At 38.7% G+C, this 20689-nt stretch overlaps 1 protein-coding gene across 1 annotated transcript; it reads left to right on the top strand.

The window, feature by feature from the left end:
* The first annotated feature begins 952 nt into the window (after positions 1–952).
* On the top strand, positions 953–2966 carry LOC144647581 (uncharacterized). Its single transcript, XM_078507369.1, has 2 exons — positions 953–1254; positions 2555–2966. Exons 1-2 carry the CDS (start codon positions 953–955, stop codon positions 2964–2966), a joined length of 714 nt encoding a protein of 237 aa, XP_078363495.1.
* The last annotated feature ends 17723 nt before the right edge of the window (positions 2967–20689 follow it).

Genomic DNA, 20689 nt, shown 5'->3' with positions numbered 1-20689 from the left:
TACGTGGGTGTTTGCGTGGTTGTGGGTAGATTTTAACCCTATTCAGACCGGGGGGGGGGGCTTTTGAGGCCCGCGCTGACTTTGAAGTTTTATAACTTTTTTAAGATTTAACCAAACGCTGCCAAACTTTCTGAGTTTTCCTAAAATTTATCTGGCAACAATTTGGTAGGACTGGATGATGTGTCAGGAACTTGACATCAACATGGCAACGGCATTTTGACAGGCATGTTTTCCCAAATTTGTAATTTTGCGTGTTTCTGTGAATGAAAATCAACTTAAATGGCATTATTTTTACATTTTTACGGGTTTAAAGCACATTTTTATTTATTTTGAGTACTTAGCAGTGATTTTGGGTGGTTTTCTGGCATTTTGGAAAAATTGGCGGCTGTTTTGACATCATGATGTAATTGTCACGTGATGTGACGTCACTATCCCACGTGACGTATACCAAAAGAAAGAGTTTCGGACATACAATACATCCCATAATTTTCATGGTGATTGCTTAAATATTCTGGAAGTTACATGGGGGGGGGGGGCTTCCGAAGCCCCCCTTCCCTGGTCTTAGAAGGTCCAAAAAAGCCCGGTTTGAATAGGATTAAAGATGCTTGACAGCCTGACAATTTATCATACACTAAGAAATATCTGCACTTTTACCTCCGATACTCGCACTTTCGATTTATCGAACTAGTTTTCTTTCCTCAAGGAGGCTCGAGTAATCTCGATTTCACTCTTCAGTTCTAAAGCTCGAGAGCAATCTGGTTCCCAGGGCACTTGGAACTACGTTGGCTCAACAGACATTTGACATTCACGCTAAAAAAAACTATGATAATTGACGCAACATGACATGCAAAATACACTGAAGGCAAATCCTGAGCATATACGTTATTATTGCTATTTTTTTAAATTCAGGTGGTTTATCGTACACATTTCGTTCGTCTATTCCGTGAGAGAAATGTTTTCCAATGAAAACACTGGCCCAATGCCGCCACCAATACTGCTGCTTAGCGATGGAGGCCTTATTGAAAACCTTGCTATTTTACCGCTGTTAAAGAGAAGGCTACGAAGGATTGTTGTTGTTGACGCTGGTTATAAGCATGACGACCAATACTACGGAGACAACCTTTTGAATGCACTGATGCTTGCTTGTACCAAGCTAAACTGTTCGTTTCTAAGTGAAGACGGCCAAGACATCATTTTCGACCTCTTGGAGAAGTTTGTGAGACCAAAAACAGGAGGAAAGCAGCGTTATTACAAGTTTGTAGTTCTTTCTCTTTTTGCTTTGGCGATTTTGCATCTGCTAAACATAGTTAGTCCTCTCTTCTAACTATGGTCTCAAGTAGCACTACTTGAAATGAAAGTAGTATAGTAGGGTAAGGTGGGTATGAGGTATCGGGTACGTCACTCTTCCCGTAAAAGAATACGCTTGTATAAAACCAATTTCAAGTACTAGCTTACGGATTGAGATAGGCTGGCATAAGTTGTAATTTAGCTTTATACGGGAGGTTGTTTTAGAGGAAACGTACGCAAATGGACCCCATGAATAACGTTCACGAATTAGAAGGTTGCCATACCCGTTTACGAGAAGTACACTCGTGGCTAAATGGAGTTTACAGGCAACCTGACAATCACGTGTAAATCTTAATGAAGTTTTCCACTTAAAGAAACGTATTCTAGTTAATCTCTATGTACAGGCAATTAACCCGGCTTCCATATCCAAGAGTACAAAGGTCAAATTTTAAAATATTTTCAGGATGTTGGACAATTTCAGTCCATGCTCGTTCAATTCATGGCCGACAATTTTACTGTCCAGCATCACCAGATGACAGTTCAACTTATTTCAGCCACCATGTGTAGTATAATTAACAGTACTATGTATACGTTAAAGTAATACTCAAAATTAAAATTATATGATTTTAAAATTTATTCTTACTAGGTTCGTCACCATAACTAAACCAACCATGATCATGGTAGCGTCATAGCACAGTTATGTTTCCCATGCAATGTGTCGCTGGAAAATTGTGGAAATGCATATTAATATTTTGCATCATTTAACGTCATATAAACACAGGCATGATAAAACTAAGCGATTCAATCGATGAATGGCAGAGATCTTTGAAAAATACCAACCTTTAATTTGCAAGGCTAGATGACGAGCGACGCGTGAAAATCGAAAAAAAAAATAGACTGTAGTCTCGACACGGACAAGGCCATCGAAATTGCCCGCCTTGTAACAATTCGGGATCGGAAGTGCTGATGCATTCCTATTGAGTGACGTTTTTATCACCCACAGCGAAAAGTATTCCCTTGAGAAATTAAAACAGTTCCTTGAGAGTTACCAAGAATTCGGTAAGAGAGTGACTTCATTGTCCACAAGTCTTACTATTTTACTTTAACAAGCAAAATAGTCGAAAAAAGGAGCAGAAAACAAGTAAAACGCACGCTTTCTTTCTCTTCATCCTGCTTAAATGTTCTCCGATATCAATGCAGAGTACAGAATATTTAAATAGCCTTGAAATTATCCCGGTTGTAAATTCTCCTTTTGTTGCTTTTTCAGATTCAAGGTTCGTTACCAAAGCGATGAATTCGGTGAAGAAGGCGAAGGAGAAATTCTACTAATCGTACCAAGAGATCCGCAACATGGCGTAAATGACAGAATGGATGGAAATCGTTCGACCAATTTGTATCCTTTCGATGCACCCGACGGCGTGTTTTTTACACAAGCCGAAGTCAATAACTTGACTCTCTGTTGCTGCGAGTGCTGTCACCGACAAGCTTGTCAGGGGTTGTCCAAGATATGTTGTAACGTCTTTCCACAGCACAGCACTGCTAATCAGTTCTTCACATCCCGGATGTTCTCGGCGTATCACTGTGAAGGGTACCGCGCATGCGTAGATGCCAATGCTGTTGGCTTTTTGAGAAATGGTGACAAGGAAAGGGAGCAAAATGATAATGTTAACATTGTGTGACAGAAATTACCGTATAAAGATTAGAGGCGCATAAAATGATGTCGTTTGCAAAACTTGCTAAATGTTTCATGACAAAGCAAAGAGCCAAGCTTAAGATGGTCAAGATTCGTGAAGATTTTGACAGATTGGGAAAGGCGTACTGGAAAAATGTTGCTAAAATGTTCAGTTAACGCTATCCCAGGCGTTGCACCTTTGAATATTTTTCAAATATTGATTATATAGTTTTCTCTGAAGGTACTTTTAGTCGTCCTTTTTTCGTATTTTAGTTTTGGTAGTTTTGGTTAAGCAAGGTTCAAAATTAAGGATTTTTAATTTTAGAATCTTAAACAAAAAAAAAATGACACATGTTTCAACATGCACCTTCTAGATCTCATTCCATTTTTATCAACATCGAATTATTTCCTTTTGGAAAATAATGTCTTTCAACTTTTTCTCTTGACATGTGTGCCGCTGATAATATTATTAAGTAGTATTTACATGTTAGGCATCTGCTAGTTTAACAAGTAGAACAAAGAGCGGGAGAACATCTGCTTCGTTTAGTAAAACCGTTCATATTTATTCCATGCTTTTACAGGTAGAAAATCATAACAAAAAACTAATAGCCTGAATAAACTGAGAGAAAAATTATTAACAGAAATATTTTAAATTACAGATGTGTTTTGGAAGAGAGCAACAATATGATTGGCTGGCGACTAGAACATTTCCTGTTCAGTAATTCATTCTCAGAGTTATCTCTAATCTTATTGGTAAACCTTTTCTCAACATGCGATCTCTTAGTATTGCATGTCATGAAGGCATGAAGGGTCCTTATTAAAAAGTTTACTTTTTCTTTGAACCATCATCTGCTTTTAACATAGTCTGATTAGCATTTATATTACTAATATGAAAACATCCTCTATCAGATTTTATCTCATTTTTAAATTTCAATTCTAACATATGTTTCGCTGCTAGAAAAGCAAGAATATCAGAAATAGTAAACATTTGCCCTATGATATTGCTTACAGATGTAACCTAGAGTTCCATATTCTTAATGAGTCATTTAACAAAAAAACGATTTTTTAAGCGAATTTTTGCGACGTGACATACAGTTAAATTTAATGCAAGCTGATTTGCATTTCTTTATTTTATTTACTAAAGTATAGAGAATAATGGCAGCATTTAGCCCAAGAATGTCGATTCTCTCCGGAATTTAACTAGTATACTAGTTCCCTTTTACAAGTCGCTTTATAATACCATCTTCAAAAGAACACAAAACGAACAAAGCTGTTTTCTTACTTACACACACGATCATTGTAATTTAAAACTATTTCATGGAAAAGGGATCCAAATAAAACTTATCGCCGTTGTAGATTACTCGCGCGCAATGGAGGATTGTTGTTAGCTTTTTCCAATGTCGAGACTTCCCAACAAAATACAATTTCATTTGCTGTTGCTGTTGCTGGTTGAAGTGCGTACCTGATCCCAACGCGAAATTATTTCACAAATTATTCTGCATGCATAGTATTATTTCAGAGTTTCCACCGAAGTGGTAAAATATTTAACGTGTTTATTATGTAAATACTTCTTCTCGTACACAATTGTACTTGGAAGACTCCCGATGTCAATTTTCGCGATGTCTAACTTGACGAACAAGAGAACAGTTGTTTGACTGTGTCTTCCACCGCTTGTCTCACTTCTGCGATCTTCCAACACTAAAGGAAAGGGTTCAAAGACGAGTTGAGGAAAACAACTGATGTTGTAAACCTCCAGCCCAGGACGAGAGGCGGCGTTAAACCGGTGAAGGTTGCTAATGCTGTTACAACACAATACGGAAGATAACACGCCAGTAAAGTAAACTGTATCCACAGCGAACTAGAAAGAGTCTTTCTGTATCGAGCAATGTTCAGTGGAGCTTCCCCTTGTTGTGTTTGGGAAGATTGGTCTTGCACTCTTGTTTGGTGACGGCGAAGATCGGCATAGATCTTGGTGTAAGTGAAGGTAGAGGTTAATACACATGTAAGTATCAGCACACATCCGTACCACAGAAAGACAAAATAATTCCAAACACACCAGGCAGCGATAGCAAAATTTATGACCCAAAAACAAACTGTAACAGCGAGAGTTCGCCTAACAGTTACAACTTGTCGAAAACGTAACCCCAACAACAAAGCGAGAAGCCTTTCCACACTCACTGCCGTTAATGTCAATAGAGACACCCCGAAGAGAACTACACCTAACAGAAAGCTTATGCCTAAGATGGGGCCACACAGAGTCCAATTTTCGTTTGCAACAGAAACAAACAGGATGGCGACCAGTGGTTGTAAAATGATACCAACACAGAGATCCGATGTAGCTAGACAACGCAGCAGAACTTTCGATGGAGGATGGAGAGAAGTCGACGGCTTTTGAAGGGCAGTCAGAATCAAAATATTACCAATGGAGGCAACGATAGAAAAAAGAAAGTTAAATGCTGAAAGGAATATCACTGCAGGCTTATCGTCTGGATTTGTAGAACATATAAATTCTTCAAGCGTTTGACTATTTCTAGTGGAGTTGGACATCTTTCCTTTACGAGAAGCTAGCTCTTAAAAGCACCAGTTTTATCATGACAGGAAGTCTTTTCATGTAACGAGTTACCAGTGAGTTGACGAGGCGGCATCCGGGACCAGATTTTTTTAAAAAAGGTTGCGTTGATGTATGATAGACGGCTGGGTGCCTTTTATAAACAAAGGAAATGATAAGGGTATTGTTTTATTTAACAGCGATACTCATGCATGGGCTAGACTGCTGGGCAAGCTGCAACAAGTATGTGTTTGAAGGTTACTTTGTGCCGGCAGGCGCACCGCTGGAAGTTGAAAAACACGAGGCGTTTATAAAGAACACGGAAAGTGAAGACACGGCAAGTTGCAGCAGCGAAGCCCAACAACACAACAAAAGTAGAAAACGTTCAATAAACGTGCTTAGTTTTATCTGCATAATCAGGTATAATTAGTTCTAATTCCCTGTATGCGGCAAGTTGACGTGGAGCCAAGCCATGTAAACATCGTATTCGTCAACTTTTCTGCCGAACAATTTACAATAATTAGTTCTTATGTTTTTAACTGTGAGTTTTCCATTAGGACCCATTAGTATTTGTCATATTTCTCTTTTGAATGTCTTTGGTCTGAGACACTTTGCCCCACGGTCATATTATAACGACCAGATATTAAACCGCGCACGAATTAACTATATCTTTCCTGTTAATAGGATTATGTTTTGGCTAATTATTTCACACTCCTTTGACGAGTAATTTGACAAGGCGAAGCAGAACTGCAACGCTCCAATTAATATTTAAATGAAGGGATTAACATGAAAAAGACTTGTAAAAATAAAGATCAATCCATGCTTCTGTAAAATCAAAAACATAAAACAAAAAAACAACACTGACATTTTAAGGGAGACATTTAATTAAAACGTCGATCTGCTTTAGCGAAGAACCTAATTGTATACAGTTTAATATCAAAAACGGACAGTTCTTATAGCTGCATTTTTTACTGATCAACTTGTACAATAACAGGTTTTTTCACTTTCTTCTGTTAGCGTTTTTAATTTTTTATAATTTTTTAATCGTGATGATGGTACGCCTTTAACTATGAAGTTCAGGAACTGACCAATCAGAATTTAGAGTAGGAACACTAATTCGCCCGACATACTACTAAGGTAAAACGTGGGATCGAACGAAAGGTGATCAACGTAGGATTCGCTGAAAACAAATGTATGCGTCGTCTATTGCATACAATCCGTATTTGATTAATTTTTAACCTGATCAATAACTGTGTATTAATATTTATGAACTGGTTCAGTTATGGGAAAATCTTAAAATGTTCAACAAGTTCATGGAAGAGGTCCGGTCTTCAGTACAGTCGTGAAATAGTTCACTTATAATTTAACTGTGTTGTTTAGGCGCATTTGATCATATTCACATGCTAATTTGCGCCAAATAAGTATTAAATTATTATTATTATTTTCATATAATCATATTGAACACTGACGATCAGTGTAGTTTTTAGCATCAAATAGTTTATGCATCAAATGATAATGTTAACTTGCTTAAAGTGGGTCCAGCTTTTGAATTCCCTCACGTTCCCAACCGATCGCCAACGACCATATGGGAAGGAGGTATATCTAACAAGTACCCAGCTTCATGGACCACCCCTGTGGACCCGGTCCACGGACACCTCATGGACCGTGGACCCGGTCAATAGACCACCCTATAGACCTGGTCCATGAACGATACCTTTGTGGACCTGGACAATGGACAGCTCCACGGGTCACCCCTGAGGACCCAGTCCATGGACCACCTGATGGACCACCCCTGGGCCTGATTTTCGTCGTACACGTTTCTGAGCTGTAGATTGTAGCTTGTACGTACACGTATTTGTTTACACCCGATTAGGCAGGCTTCAATTATCAGCATTTCTTGACTTCACATGCGTCACATGCATGCAACGAGTCCAAACGAAAAGCGCTTAATCTTCTGCATCCCAAAATAACAATAACAGTCTGTTCCTTCCTGTTGTACTTGCTATGGGATGAAATGGTTAAAAAATAATACTGAGCGAAATCCGTGAGGAAAACGCTAAATCATCACATGCCCTTGCTACTCCGACAGCAAAACAAGCCTCGATTATATAGATAGTACGATCAGTGAGTCTGTGTATTACACTCTGTCCCCAGACAAACCTTTACGCATAAGGGATGGTCCCAGTACCGCCACCCCACCTGGGTCCATGTTTAATATACGTCCTAAAGAAACCACCAACCTTAACTGTCAATTTTATTTAATAATAATAACAACAACCATTTTGTTAAAGTTTCGGCTGTTCATACAGGGAGTGACACAAAGAGAAAAATAGATTTCCGTGCTTAAATTTGCCACGTGTGTCAGAGCAAGATAGTCAAATTTATTTCAAAAAGAGAATTTTTCAATAAAAAACAACGAGCTGGGAAACTTATTTTTAAATGCAAAAAATCGCCTTGAATGCATATTTACCACACCCTGAAATAAAAAACACTGGTATTGGGTGCCTATTATAACATATGCATGGGTAAAATTGAACTAAGCCAAAGAAAGAAATTAGCATAGGAGCTGAATCTGATTAAAAATTCGTAGTAACTTTATTCACTTGCAAATGACCCTATATAATTATCACGACTACGCTGTTATGTTTAGTCTACTCAAGTCTACTCAAACATAGATTCGATAACACCCTCACAAAAAATTCTCTCCGAGGCATATTCCTTGATTTTGAGCCACAGGCGATCTGGGTGTTCGGATTTGCCGCAAAATTTATCGTAATACAATTTGTGAATGTCATCAGCTGCCGCAAAAATGTCCGTGTGTACAAACATATGTTTCAACTAGTACGTTCTCATTCAATTTTTATCGAATTATTCCCTTTTGAAACATAATTCCCTTCATCTTTTTCTTTTGATGTGTACCGTATTTTCTCGATAAAACGCCGGACCCCGATTAAACGCCGGCCTCGTATAAACGCCGGGTCAAAATTGCTAGTTTTTAAAAAAACGCCGGGGGCGTTTGTTCGAGGTCCCGGCGTTTATTTGAGGTGAAGTTAACAAGTAAATATATTCTGTTTGTTACAAATCTTGATTGCAACATAAACTATTCAATCCGTAATAATGCACCTTTGGGAAAAATAATCACCTTTGGATACCCAGGGACAGTTTCTCGGGGCAGAACGAAGAAAAAAAATTGCCCCGCCTTGACAAACTGCCCCTTGCTCTCGAAGATCGGTAACAATAAATCAATCTGAAAAATTGGCAAAAATTGCAGTCCGTTACGCCGGGCCCCGATTAAACGCCGGCTTCAAATAAACGCCGGGTTCACCAAGCCAAGTTTGAAATAAACGCCGGGGCGTTTAATTGAGAAAATACGGTATGCCTCTGATAATATTAGGTAGTATTTACATGTTGGAGGCATCTGCTAGTTTAACAGGGAGAGCAAAGAGCGGGAAAACATCTGCTTCGTTTAGTAAAACCGTTCATATTTATTCCATGCTTTTGCAGGTAGAAAATCATGACAAAAACTAATACCCTGAATAAACAGAGAGAAAAATTATTAACAGAAATATTTTAAATTACAGATGTGTTTTGGAAGAGAGCAACAATATGATTGGCTGGCGACTAGAACATTTCCTGTTCAGTAATTCTTTCTCAGAAATATCTCTAATCTTATTGGTAAACCCTTTCTTAACATAGGATCTCTTAGTATTGCATGTCAATTTACTGTCATGAAGGGTCCTTATTAAAAAGTTTACTTTTCTTTGAACCATCATCTGCTTTTAACATAGTCTGATTAGCATTTATATTACTAATATGAAAACATCCTCTATCAGATTTTATCTCATTTTTAAATTTCAATTCTAACATATGTTTCGCTGCTAGAAAAGCAAGAATATCAGAAATAGTAAACATTTGCCCTATGATATTGCTTACAGATGTAACCTAGAGTTCCATATTCTCAATGAGTCATTTAACAAAATAAACGATTTTTTAAGTGAAATTTTGCGACGTGACATACAGTTAAATTTAATGCAAGCTGATTTGCATTTCTTTATTTTATTTACTAAAGTATAGAGAATAATGGCAGAATTTAGCCCAATAATGTCGATTCTCGCCGGGATTTAACTAGTATGCTAGTTAAAAGATTAACATCCAAAAGACGAAGAGCTTGAGAGTAAACCACAGAAACAATACCAACTTTGACATCGGAGGAGACGAAATCCAAGACATCGAAAAGTTCACCTATCTTGGCAGCATTGTCTCTAGTGAGAGTAGAACAGACCAGGACATCATAGCAAGGATCGGGAAGGCCACAACTGCATTTCATATCCTAAGACCAATATGGAGATCACGTGCAATCTCAGTGAAGACCAAACTTCGAATCTTCAATACCAATGTGAAGAGTGTCCTTCTGTATGCCTGTGAAACCTGGCGTGTCACCAAAGCCTCCAACAACAGGATACAGACCTTCGTTAACCGTTGTCTCCGGCATATCCTCCGAGAAATGAAGATCTATGGAAGAGAGCAGAACAACACCCTCTCCACCTGCAAGTCAGGAAAAGGAAATGGCGCTGGCTAGGCCATACGCTGAGAAAGCCATCTGCCAATGTCACCAGGCATGCCCTTCGATGGACACCTCAGGGTAAAAGGAACCGAGGAAGGCCTAAAACAACATGGAGAAGATCAACTGAGGCTGAAGTACAACAAACTGGGATGAGTTGGAACCAACTGGAAAAAGTGGCCAAGGACAGGGAAAGATGGCGATCTCTGATGGACGACCTATGTTCCACAGGAACTTAAGGGTTTAAGTAGTAAGTAGTAGTAGTTCCCTTTTACAAGTCGCTTTATAATACCATGTTACTAGTTCTTCAAAAGAACACAAAACGAACAAAGCTGTTTTCTTACTTACACAGACGATCATTGTAATTTAAAACTATTTCATGGAAAAGGGATCCAAATAAAACTTATCGCCGTTGTAGATTACTCGCGCGCATTGGAGGACTGTTGTTAGCTTTTTCCCATGGCCAGACTTCCCAACCAAATACAATACCATTTGCTGTTGTTGTTGCTGGTTGAAGAGGGTTCCTGATCCCAGCGCGACAGTATTTCACAAATTACTCCTCTGTATAGTGTTATTTCAGAGTTGCTACCGAAGTTGAAAAATATTTAACGTGTTGATCAGATAAATACTTCTACTCGTACACAATTGTACTTGGAAGATCTCCCGGTGTCAATTGTTGCGACGTCTAACTTGACGAACAAGAGAACAGTTGTTTGACTGTGTCTTTCACCGCTTGTCTCACTTCTGGGATCTTCCAACAATAAAGGAAAGGGTTTAATGACGAGTTTAGGAATACAACTGGTGTTGTAAACCTCTATCCCAGGACGAGAGGTGGCGTTAAACCGGTGAAGGTTGCTAATGCTGTTACAACACAATACGGAAGATAACACGACAGTAAAGTAAACTGTATCCACAGCGAACTAGAAAGGGTCTTTCAGTATCGAGCAATGTTCAGTGGCGCTTCCCCTTGGTTCTGTTGTGTTTGGGAAGATTGGTCTTGCACTCTTGTTTGGTGACGGCGAAGATCGGCATAGATCTTGGTGTTAGTGTAGGTGGAGGTTAATACACATGTCATTATCAACACGCATCCGTACCAGAGAAAGACAAAATAATTCCAAAAACACCACGCAGCGATAGCAAAATTTATGACCCAAAACAAACTGTAACAGCGAGAGTTCTTCTAACAGTTACAACTTGTCGAAATCGTAACCCCAACAACAAAGCAAGAAGCCTTTCCACACTCACTGCCGTTAATGTCAACAGAGAGACCCCGAAGAGAACTACACCTAACAGAAAGCTTATGCCTAATATAGGGCCACACAGAGTCCAATTTTCGTTTGCAACAGAGACAAACAGGATGGCGACCAGTGGTTGTAAAATGATGCCAACACAGAGATCTGATGTAGCTAGACAACGCAGCAGAACTTTCGATGGAGGATGAAGAGAAGTCGACGGCTTTTGAAGGGCAGTCAGAATCAAAATGTTACCAATGGAAGCAATGATGGAAAAAAGGAAGTTGAAAGCTGAAAGGAATATTATTGCAGGCTTATTGTCTGGATTTGTCGAGCAAATTAATTCTTCGAACGTTTTCTTCATTTCTAGAGAAGTTTGACATCTTTCCTTGACAGTCTAGCTCATAAAAGCATCGTAAGGCATGGTAGGAAGTCTTTTCTTGTAACGAGTCACCAGTAACTTGCCGAAGCAGTATCTGTGTCTAGGCTGCATGATAGCCGGCTGGTGGCATTTTATATAGAGAGAACTGAATTATTGATTAGGGGACTGTTTTACTTGACAGGAAACTGATGCATGAGCAGACAGCTTGGCGTCTGTTATTTTAAACTGAATAAATTCAAACCAGCCCAACACCGTAAGCAAGCTGTAAGAAGGCTGTTTGAAGGCTATTTTGTGTCTATTTCTAGTGGAGTTAGACATCTTTCCTTTTCAAGAGGCCAGCTCTTAAAAGCACCAGTTTCATCATCACAGGAAGTTTAACGAGTTACCAGTGAGATGACCAGGCAGCATCCGGGGCCAAATTTCTAAAGCGTTGCATTACAGCATGATAGCTGGCAGGTTGCCAGGGAATTGTTTGATTTAAAAGGGAAACTGAAACATTGGAAAGACAGCTGGGCAAGCTACAAAAAGACCGTGTTTGAAGTTAACTTTGTAAAAAAAAAAAAAAAAACACCGGAAGTTAAAGAACAGGGAAAGTTAAATGACACAGCAAGATGAAGCTGCAGGGAAGCCCAAGAACACAACAAAACTAATAAAATACCCTATATTAAGATGGGGTTCCTCCTGAATTTAAATGAAATTTTAAGTGGTTTAAAGAAGAGATTGATAAAAGAAAAAAAAATTAAACACCACCAGTCAGTTGACCCTGACGCAAGAGCACTCCAGGTTGTCAGGGGGACTGTTTGGTGTCCGTCTATCAATTTTTAACTTCATATTCTAATTTTAAAATCACCTTAAATCTCCAATATTTTTTATTTCTCTAAATTTTACTAATTATTTAAGAAAAACTATCTCCTCCCCAAAATCCCCAAAAATGTGCAAAACACCACAAAACATAGATATATGGGATGAATTAAGCGTTTTTGGATTTCTTAAAACGCGAACGAGATATTTCTGTTAAACCCATATTAATTAAGCGTTGGAAAAACGACCTTCAGGCAAAACCCCGCCTTAAACGTGCTTGGATTATCTGCATAATCAGGTATAATTAGTTTTAATTCTCTGTATGCGGTGAGTTGACGTGGAGCCAAGCCATGTAAACATCGCACTCTTCAGCGTACCCGAGAACAATTTGCAGCAATCAGTTCTGACGTTTTAACTCTGCGTTTTCCATAACTACCCATTAGGATTGGAAATATTTCTCTTGTGACTGTCTTTGGTCTGGAAACCTTGCCCCACGGGCAGCTGCAGATTATAACTGCTAGATATTAAACCGCGTACGAATTAACTTTATCTTTTCTGTTTATAAAATGAAAATTTAAGGCAGTTTGCTGATGATACCACCCTTCTTAACAGTAATTGTAATTCGGTAAAAAAAGCAATCGCTGTACTAGTTAATTTTGGCGATATCTCCGGCTTGAAATTGAACCCATCGAAAACCAGATCTGTGGCTGGGATCGTGGAGACATAGAAAAGACAAACCCTTTGGATTTCAATGGCCTGAAAAACCAATCCGTGTGTTGGGTACTTTTATTTCTTACAACGAGGAAGAAAATGAAAAATCCAATTTCACGTTAAAACTGCAAAAATTGAAGACCATTCTTGATATTTGGAACTGCCGGAATCTTACACTACGAAAAGCCTGGGCATCTCGCAACTGGTAGATACATTTCTATCCTCGATGTCCCTCGGGAATACCTTGGGGCGGTAAATTCAACCATGTTTGAAATTCATTTGGAAAAATAAAAAGGACAAACTTATGCGTAAATTCATGATCTTAGATTATGATTAAGGTGGTTTGCGGGCTCCTAGTATAGATGTCTTAGCAAAATCATTAAAGTTAGCTTGGATTTCCAGACTTCTAGCAGATAAGCCAACCTGCAGGGAATCTTGGAAGACGATTTCTAATTACTTTTTTGAAAAATGTGGTGGTTTAAACTTTCTATTACGATGCAATTACGACAAAAATTTCTTCGTGCAGAATGATCTGTCCCAGTTCTACAAATTGGCCATTTCCGAGTTACCCTTTGCCTCTGTTTCAAAGCGAGTCTACGTGCAAAACCATTCAAATGAAAATGAGTTTGATTTGCATGAAAATGGACCTGTAGGTGAAACTCATTTTCATATGAATGGTTGCGCACGTCGACTCGTTTTGGAACAGAGGCAATAGGTAACTCGGAAATGGCCTATTAATTCTCTTGCATTTTCTGGAAATAAAGGAATCCTTTCTTAACCAGTCCGGTCAGGAATTAATTTTATCCAACAACAAACATATTCTAATCAACAGTCGCACTTTTTTTTATAGGGACTGGTTTGATCGAGGCATTTATCTCGTACCAGACCTTTTAAAATCAGATGGAAAGTTCCTTTTTTTTACACAGAATTTGTTCAGAAATATGATCTTAAATGCAACTTTCTCATTTATTTTCAAGTAGTTTCTGCAATACCCAGGCATCTTGTAGAACGTGCGATGTCATACCCCGTATAGACAGAACAGGTTTGTTGTCAGGCACTATGTTTCACCTCTCCCCAGAGACCTCCATCAAATTAACCAAAATGCAAAACAAAGACTACTACCGGCTCCTTGTAAATAAAGAAAAAATTGAACCCGAAGGCTACATCTAAATGGGAAAGAGACCTGCAAATTGACCAAGCATCTCTACAACCTTTTTTAGTAGCGTAAGAAACGTATGTAGAGATAATAAGCTTAGGAAATACTACTTCAAACTCTTACACAGAATAGTAGTCAGCAAAAAGGAATTATTACTTTTGGGTGTGGCAGAGGACGCAAAGTGTCCATATTGTGAATTGAATGACTCCATAATTCACACTTTCTACAAATGTAAGGGACGGACCATTATTTTTTTGGAGGGGGGAGTGGGATGAAAAATATTGAAAAAAATTGTTTGCAGGGCCTGGAAAGACAAAATAAATTGTTTGCAAACACGATATGTATAACAAAAAATAGTAAGAATTTCGAAAAAAAATGTTTGCAGAGGTGCATAAACTAAAAAAAAGTTTGCAGAGGAAAATTTTTCATCCCCCCCCCCTCCAAGAAAATAATGGTCCGTCCCTAATTGGAGCCAATTATTTTTCGCAGAGGTTATAAAATGGTTAAGTAAGGAAAATGCCACCTCTCTCACCCTATCTCCAAGTGAATTAATTTTTGGTAAGGACAAGGATAACATAAACAAAGAATTAGATATTATTAGAAAGTTAAACTGAGAGTGTATTGAATGATGAGTTATAGAGAGCGTTAGGAAAGTCATTGAAAGGGGTTATGTCACGGGGATTTCACAGAGTTTTGGTCTAAACTGTTCCAAAATAAGTGTCAGGCAAATTTATTCATGAAAGAATTATCTTTGAACATTTTACTGAAGATATAAACTTTATTTGGGGATAGAAAACAAACTTCGGCTATAAATATCGATTTTTTTTGAAGGCGCGCGGAAACAATTTGAAAACGTTGGCCAACGCTTTCAAATTGCAATCAATTTCCATCTGAGCCATCCGCAGCCAAACGCGCTTTTAAACAGTTTTAGTGCTCTAAAATAGCAATTGTTAATAAAAATGGACCATTATTTTTAAGTTTCCGACGACACAAATATAAATGTTGGTTATTCAAAAATCTGTTAAAATCCGTGACATAGTCCCTTTAAAGATGTATTGTAATTTTTGATCTAAGTGCTAATAACTATATTATCTTTGTAAATTATTTTTCCGATGTTCGTTTATTTTCCATTGTACTTATTGTGTTCTTTGTTTATTTATACGATATTTGTGTGTATTTTTATTCCTATTGAAATATTTAAAAAAATGGAAAAGAAACAATGGAAAAGTTGCCCCTTCATGAATAACGCTGTGCGGTAAAAAGGAAAAGGGGTAAAGAGCCCGTTTCCGTCCCCAGAGCCCCTTGTCCCTCTTAGCCGGCTGAGCCTGTGTACGAGAAACAAGTGGCTCTGGGGACACCGGCCTAGGATTTGATTGGCTCGAACCCTCCCCCCCCCCCCTCCCTCCCTCCAATGCGCCTGAAGTTACCAGTTACACCAAAGCACGGTTTTAAAATGTGATTTTGCTTTTTGTTGTATTCTTTTCTTCGTATTCTTTAACGTCCCATTTTTTTCAACTGCCCTTGTTTTTCAACTTCCCGTTTGCGCCTTCAGACACAAAATAGCAAAATTTATTTAGTATAAAATAACGGACGCCAAGCTGTCTGCTCATGGATCAGTTTCCCTATCAAGTAAACAATTCCCTTATCAATAATTCAGTTCTCTCTATATGAAATGCCACCAGCCGGCTAGCAACTTTTTAAAGCAGCAGATACTGCTTCGGCAAGTTACTGGTGACTCGTTACAAGGAAAGACTTCCTACCATGCCTTACGATGCAGCTGACGATGCTTTTACGAGCTAGACTGTCAAGGAAAGATGTCCAACTTCTCTAGAAATGAAGAAAACGTTCGAAGAATTCACTTGCTCGACAAATCCAGACAATAAGCCTGCAATAATATTCCTTTCAGCTTTCAACTTCCTTTTTTCCATCATTGCTTCCATTGGTAACATTTTGATTCTGACTGCCCTTCAAAAGCCGCCTTCTCTTCATCCTCCATCGAAAGTTCTGCTACGTTGTCTAGCTACATCAGATCTCTGTGTTGGCATCATTTTACAACCACTGGTCGCCATCCTGTTTGTTTCTGTTGCAAACGAAAATTACACTCTGTGTGGCCCTATCTTAGGTATAAGCTTTCTGTTAGGTGTAGTTCTCTTCGGGGTGTCTCTGTTGACATTAACGGCAGTGAGTGTGGAAAGGCTTCTCGCTTTGTTGTTGGGGTTGCGTTTTCGACAAGTTGTAACTTTAAGGAAAACTCTTGCTGTTGCAGTTTGTTTTTGGGTCATAAATTTTGCTATCGCTGCGTGGTGTTTTTGGAATTATTTTGTCTTTCTCTGGTACGGATGTGTGCTGATACTGACATGTGTATTGACTGCTACCTTCTCCTCAGTACACCAAGATCTATGCCGAACTTCGCCGTCACCAAACAAGAGTGCCTGACCAATCTTCCCAAACACAACAAAACCAAGGGAAAACACCACTGAACATTGCTCGATACAGAAAGACTCTTTCTAGCTCGCTGTGGCTACAGTTTACATTACTGGCGTGTTATCTTCCGTATTGTGTTGTAACAGCATTAGCAACCTTCACTGGTTTAACGCCGCCTTTTGTCCTGGGCTTAAACTCGTCATTAAACCCTTTCCTTTATTGTTGGAAGATCCCAGAAGTGAGAAAAGCGGTGAAAGACACAGTCAAACAACTGTTCTGTTGTTCGTCAAGTTAGATTTCGCAACAATTGACACCGGTAGATCTTCCAAGTAAAACTGTGTATAAAAAAGTTATAAACTGATCGACACAATGAATATTTTCCCACTTCGGCAGCAACTCTGAAATAATACTTTACAGAGGAATAATTTGTGAAATACTGTCGCTCTTGGGTCAGGTGCGCACTTTAACCAGCAGCAAAAACGAAACTACCAAACCTACCAAACGGTTGGGGAGTCTGGCCATGGGAAACAGCTAGCAACTAACAACGATCCTCCATTGCACGCGAGTAATCTGTAGTGGCGATAAGTTTGGATTCCTTTTCCATGAAATATTTAATTGCAATGATCGTCTGTGTAAGTAAGGAAAGAGGGTTGTTCGTTGTATGTGTTTTTTGAAGAATTGTTTATCTGGTATTATAAAGCCGTGACTTGTAAAAGGGAGCTAGTATACCAAATGAAAGCCGGAAGGAATGAACACTCTTGGGTAAAATTCTGGCATTATCCTTTACTAAAATAAAATGAAGAAGTGAAACTGAATCAGTTTACATAAAGTTTAACTGTATGTGACGTCCGAAAATTTAACTTAAAAATAAAACTGTATATTTTGTTAAATGACTGGCACCGAAAATGTGGAACCCTAGGCTAAAGATTGTTGCTTGTGAACAATTAATACCACATGACAAAGACTTCCTATTTCTTGGCTTTTTTAATAACAGAAACATATGCTAGAATTGAAATTTTAAAACGAAATAAAACACCTAAAAACAGGTAGAGGATGTTTTCATGTTATACAAAAGATAATCAGGTTATGTTAAGAGCAGATGTCAGGCAATAACGTAGATATTGACAGCAAATTGACATGCAATACTAAGAAATCCCAGTTTGAGAAAGGGTGTTCCAGTAGAATACGAGATATATAGTCCTTCTCTGAATTGAATTCTGAAAAGGAAAAACCGAACTGGAAGTGTACATGTTCTAGTCGCCAGCCAATCACATTGGGTCACATTGACGCTCTCTTCCAAAACACATTTATAAATTTAGCTCAAACCATTTCGGTTAATAATTTTCCCTCTGCTTGTTCAGGCTATTAGTTGATAGTGATGATGTTTTAACTGTAAAAGCGAAGGATAAATGTGAACTGTTTAAATGAACGAGACAGATGTTTTACGAACCAGGTGACGCCTCATGTAAATATTACCTCTGAGCGGCACACATGTCAAAATTATTATTATTAAAACAAAGTTGAAGAACATTAATTTGATGTTGATAACATTTGTTCGCCCGGGAGACACATTTGGTTGTAATAAAGCTATGGTTTTGTCGTTTAGATCCATAGAAGTAATTTCTTTACAAATATTAAGTTTCACAGCGAGTATTAAGCCAAACGTTATAAAATAAACTTAACTCAGACATGACACAGTCCCTTTAAAGTACTTTCAGAGAACTGACTAGATAAATATTTGAGAAATATTTAAAGGTGCACCGTCATTAATAGGGTGTATTGGAAAGTTGGCCCAATTTTCTCAACTCGTTTTCCGAATCTTGACCTCCTTCTTTCTTTTTGCACTGTTATGAAACACTTGGCAAGGTTCACAGGCGACATCACATGATGCGCGTACACTCTTTCTACGGTTATTTCTGTCACACATTAATATCAACATAATAATTTTGCTCCTCTTCTCTTTCACCATCTTTTATAAAGCCAACAGCATTGGCATCTACGCATGCGCGGTACCCTTCACAGTGATACGCCGAGAACATCCGGGATGTGAAGAACTGATTGGCAGTGCTGTGCTGTGGAAAGACGTTACAACATATCTCGGACAACCCCTGACAAGCTTTTCGATGACAACACTCACAGCAGCAGAGAGTCAAGTTATTGACTTCATCTTGAGTGAAAAACACGCCGTCGGGTGCATCGAAAGGATGTACATTGGTCGAACGATTTCCATCCATTCTGTCACCGACGCCACCGTGGCGTTGCGGATCTCTTGGTACGATAAGTAGAATTTCTCCTTCGCCTTCTTCACCGAAATCATCGCTTTGGTAACGAACCTTGAATCTCAAAAAGCAAAAAAGGGAGCATCTACAAACAGAATAATTTATTTAGTTAATTAATTATTTAATGAATTCATGTATACTTTGCAGTTGTATCGGAGAACATTTAAGCTTGTTGGCAAGCAAAGGAAACGTGTATGTTTTCTTCTCCAGCTTTCTACATGAAATTGCTGCTGCCTGTACATGTATTTTTGGTGTTGAATTTTTTTGCGTTTTACCCGGACATTTTTCAACGAATGGGGTCAAAAAGTGCAAAAAAAGTAATTTGCGTTTCCACAATTTTCCACTGGCTCATTGCATGGAAACATAGAAAACAGAATTGTGTCAAGAAGAAGTTGAAGTTGAAGCCGGGTTGAGTGCCTGTACACAGAGTTTAACCCTGATACTTTCTATAAGTGGATAACTTCCTTAGTTGATATTTACTCGTGATGGTAAATAGACTCCACTTAGCCACAAGGATACTTCCCGTTAACGGGCGTGGCAACCTTTAATTTCTTGGGGTCCATTTGGGCATTCCTTGTACAGTAGAACCCCGGTAACTCGAACTCGGATAACTCGAACAACCCCACTAACTCGAACAAACTACCATTTCCCTTGGATTTGAACTCACTTTTCAGTCATTTTTACTCGGTTAACTCGAACTCGGATAACTCGAAAACCCCGCTAACTCGAACTAAATTTCGTTTCCCTTGATCAAAATTTGGGTCAAATTTGCCCCGATAACTCGAATTTCGGTTCCTGCAACTCCCCACTTATGCCCATTGATTAGTGCAACGAACAGATCACGTATTTGAAGCCATTTTCCCCTCGTATCATAAGAATTTATGATCCTGTTAGAGTTTCTGACGAGATAAGTTTAATTTGCACTGTCTACTGAAAAGCTGAAAAATCAGTGTAAACTATCAATTATTAACTAGGCAAATTAAATATTCAATCGACCCCGCTAACTCGAACTGTTTTTCATTTCCCCTCAGAGTTCGAGTTACCGGGGTTCAACTGTATATTCCATCCTAATCACCCTATCTCCAAACCCAAAGCATGTACTTGAAATAAGTCTCATAAAAGTGTATTATCTGAAGAGAGGTGCGACAGTTCCAGGAACCTCATACATACCCTACCCCCTAATATTACTTTCATTTTCTTATTGCGTTCGACGAAGGAGAACGCTGCCTAATTCCGTTTTTATTCGAGTTTTTTGGGCTATCTTTGTATGGTCATCAATTTGGCCGCCCCAGAAATTTTTTCAGGGGCGAATGACGTCATCTCCATGCCATGTGCCATGTGCTTTCAATATGGCGTCCATTTTGGATTCGCACAAACCTGTTTTGCTCGAAACGTGTATCCGAAGTTAAAATAATACCGAAAATGACATGGAAAGCATAACAGAGTTTTATCCAGAGAAGTATAGTTTTATTCCGCCACCGAACGTCGTTAAAATAGTGGCCGTTCGTGAAAAATTATATGAGTTTCTTCGCAGATCTTCGCAGCGACGCGACGGGAAATGGTAAGTTTATTTTTGTTTCTCGCAAAAACGCAACAACAGCGATGAAAGGATAACAGGCTCAGAGCTGGCAATCCT

This window comes from Oculina patagonica, chromosome 3 (assembly GCF_052425735.1).
Source record: "Oculina patagonica isolate OP01 chromosome 3, crgOcupat, whole genome shotgun sequence".
NCBI lineage: Eukaryota > Metazoa > Cnidaria > Anthozoa > Scleractinia > Oculinidae > Oculina > Oculina patagonica.
This window is presented reverse-complemented; position numbering and strand designations above follow the sequence as displayed.

Bases quoted from the DNA above. Each gene is read 5' to 3' on its own strand.
- LOC144647581 (XM_078507369.1), top strand. From the start codon at position 953: ATGTTTTCCAATGAAAACACTGGCCCAATGCCGCCACCAATACTGCTG. The intron at 1,255-2,554 runs GTTTGTAGTTCT...TTGCTTTTTCAG, and splicing joins GGAAAGCAGCGTTATTACAA to ATTCAAGGTTCGTTACCAAA.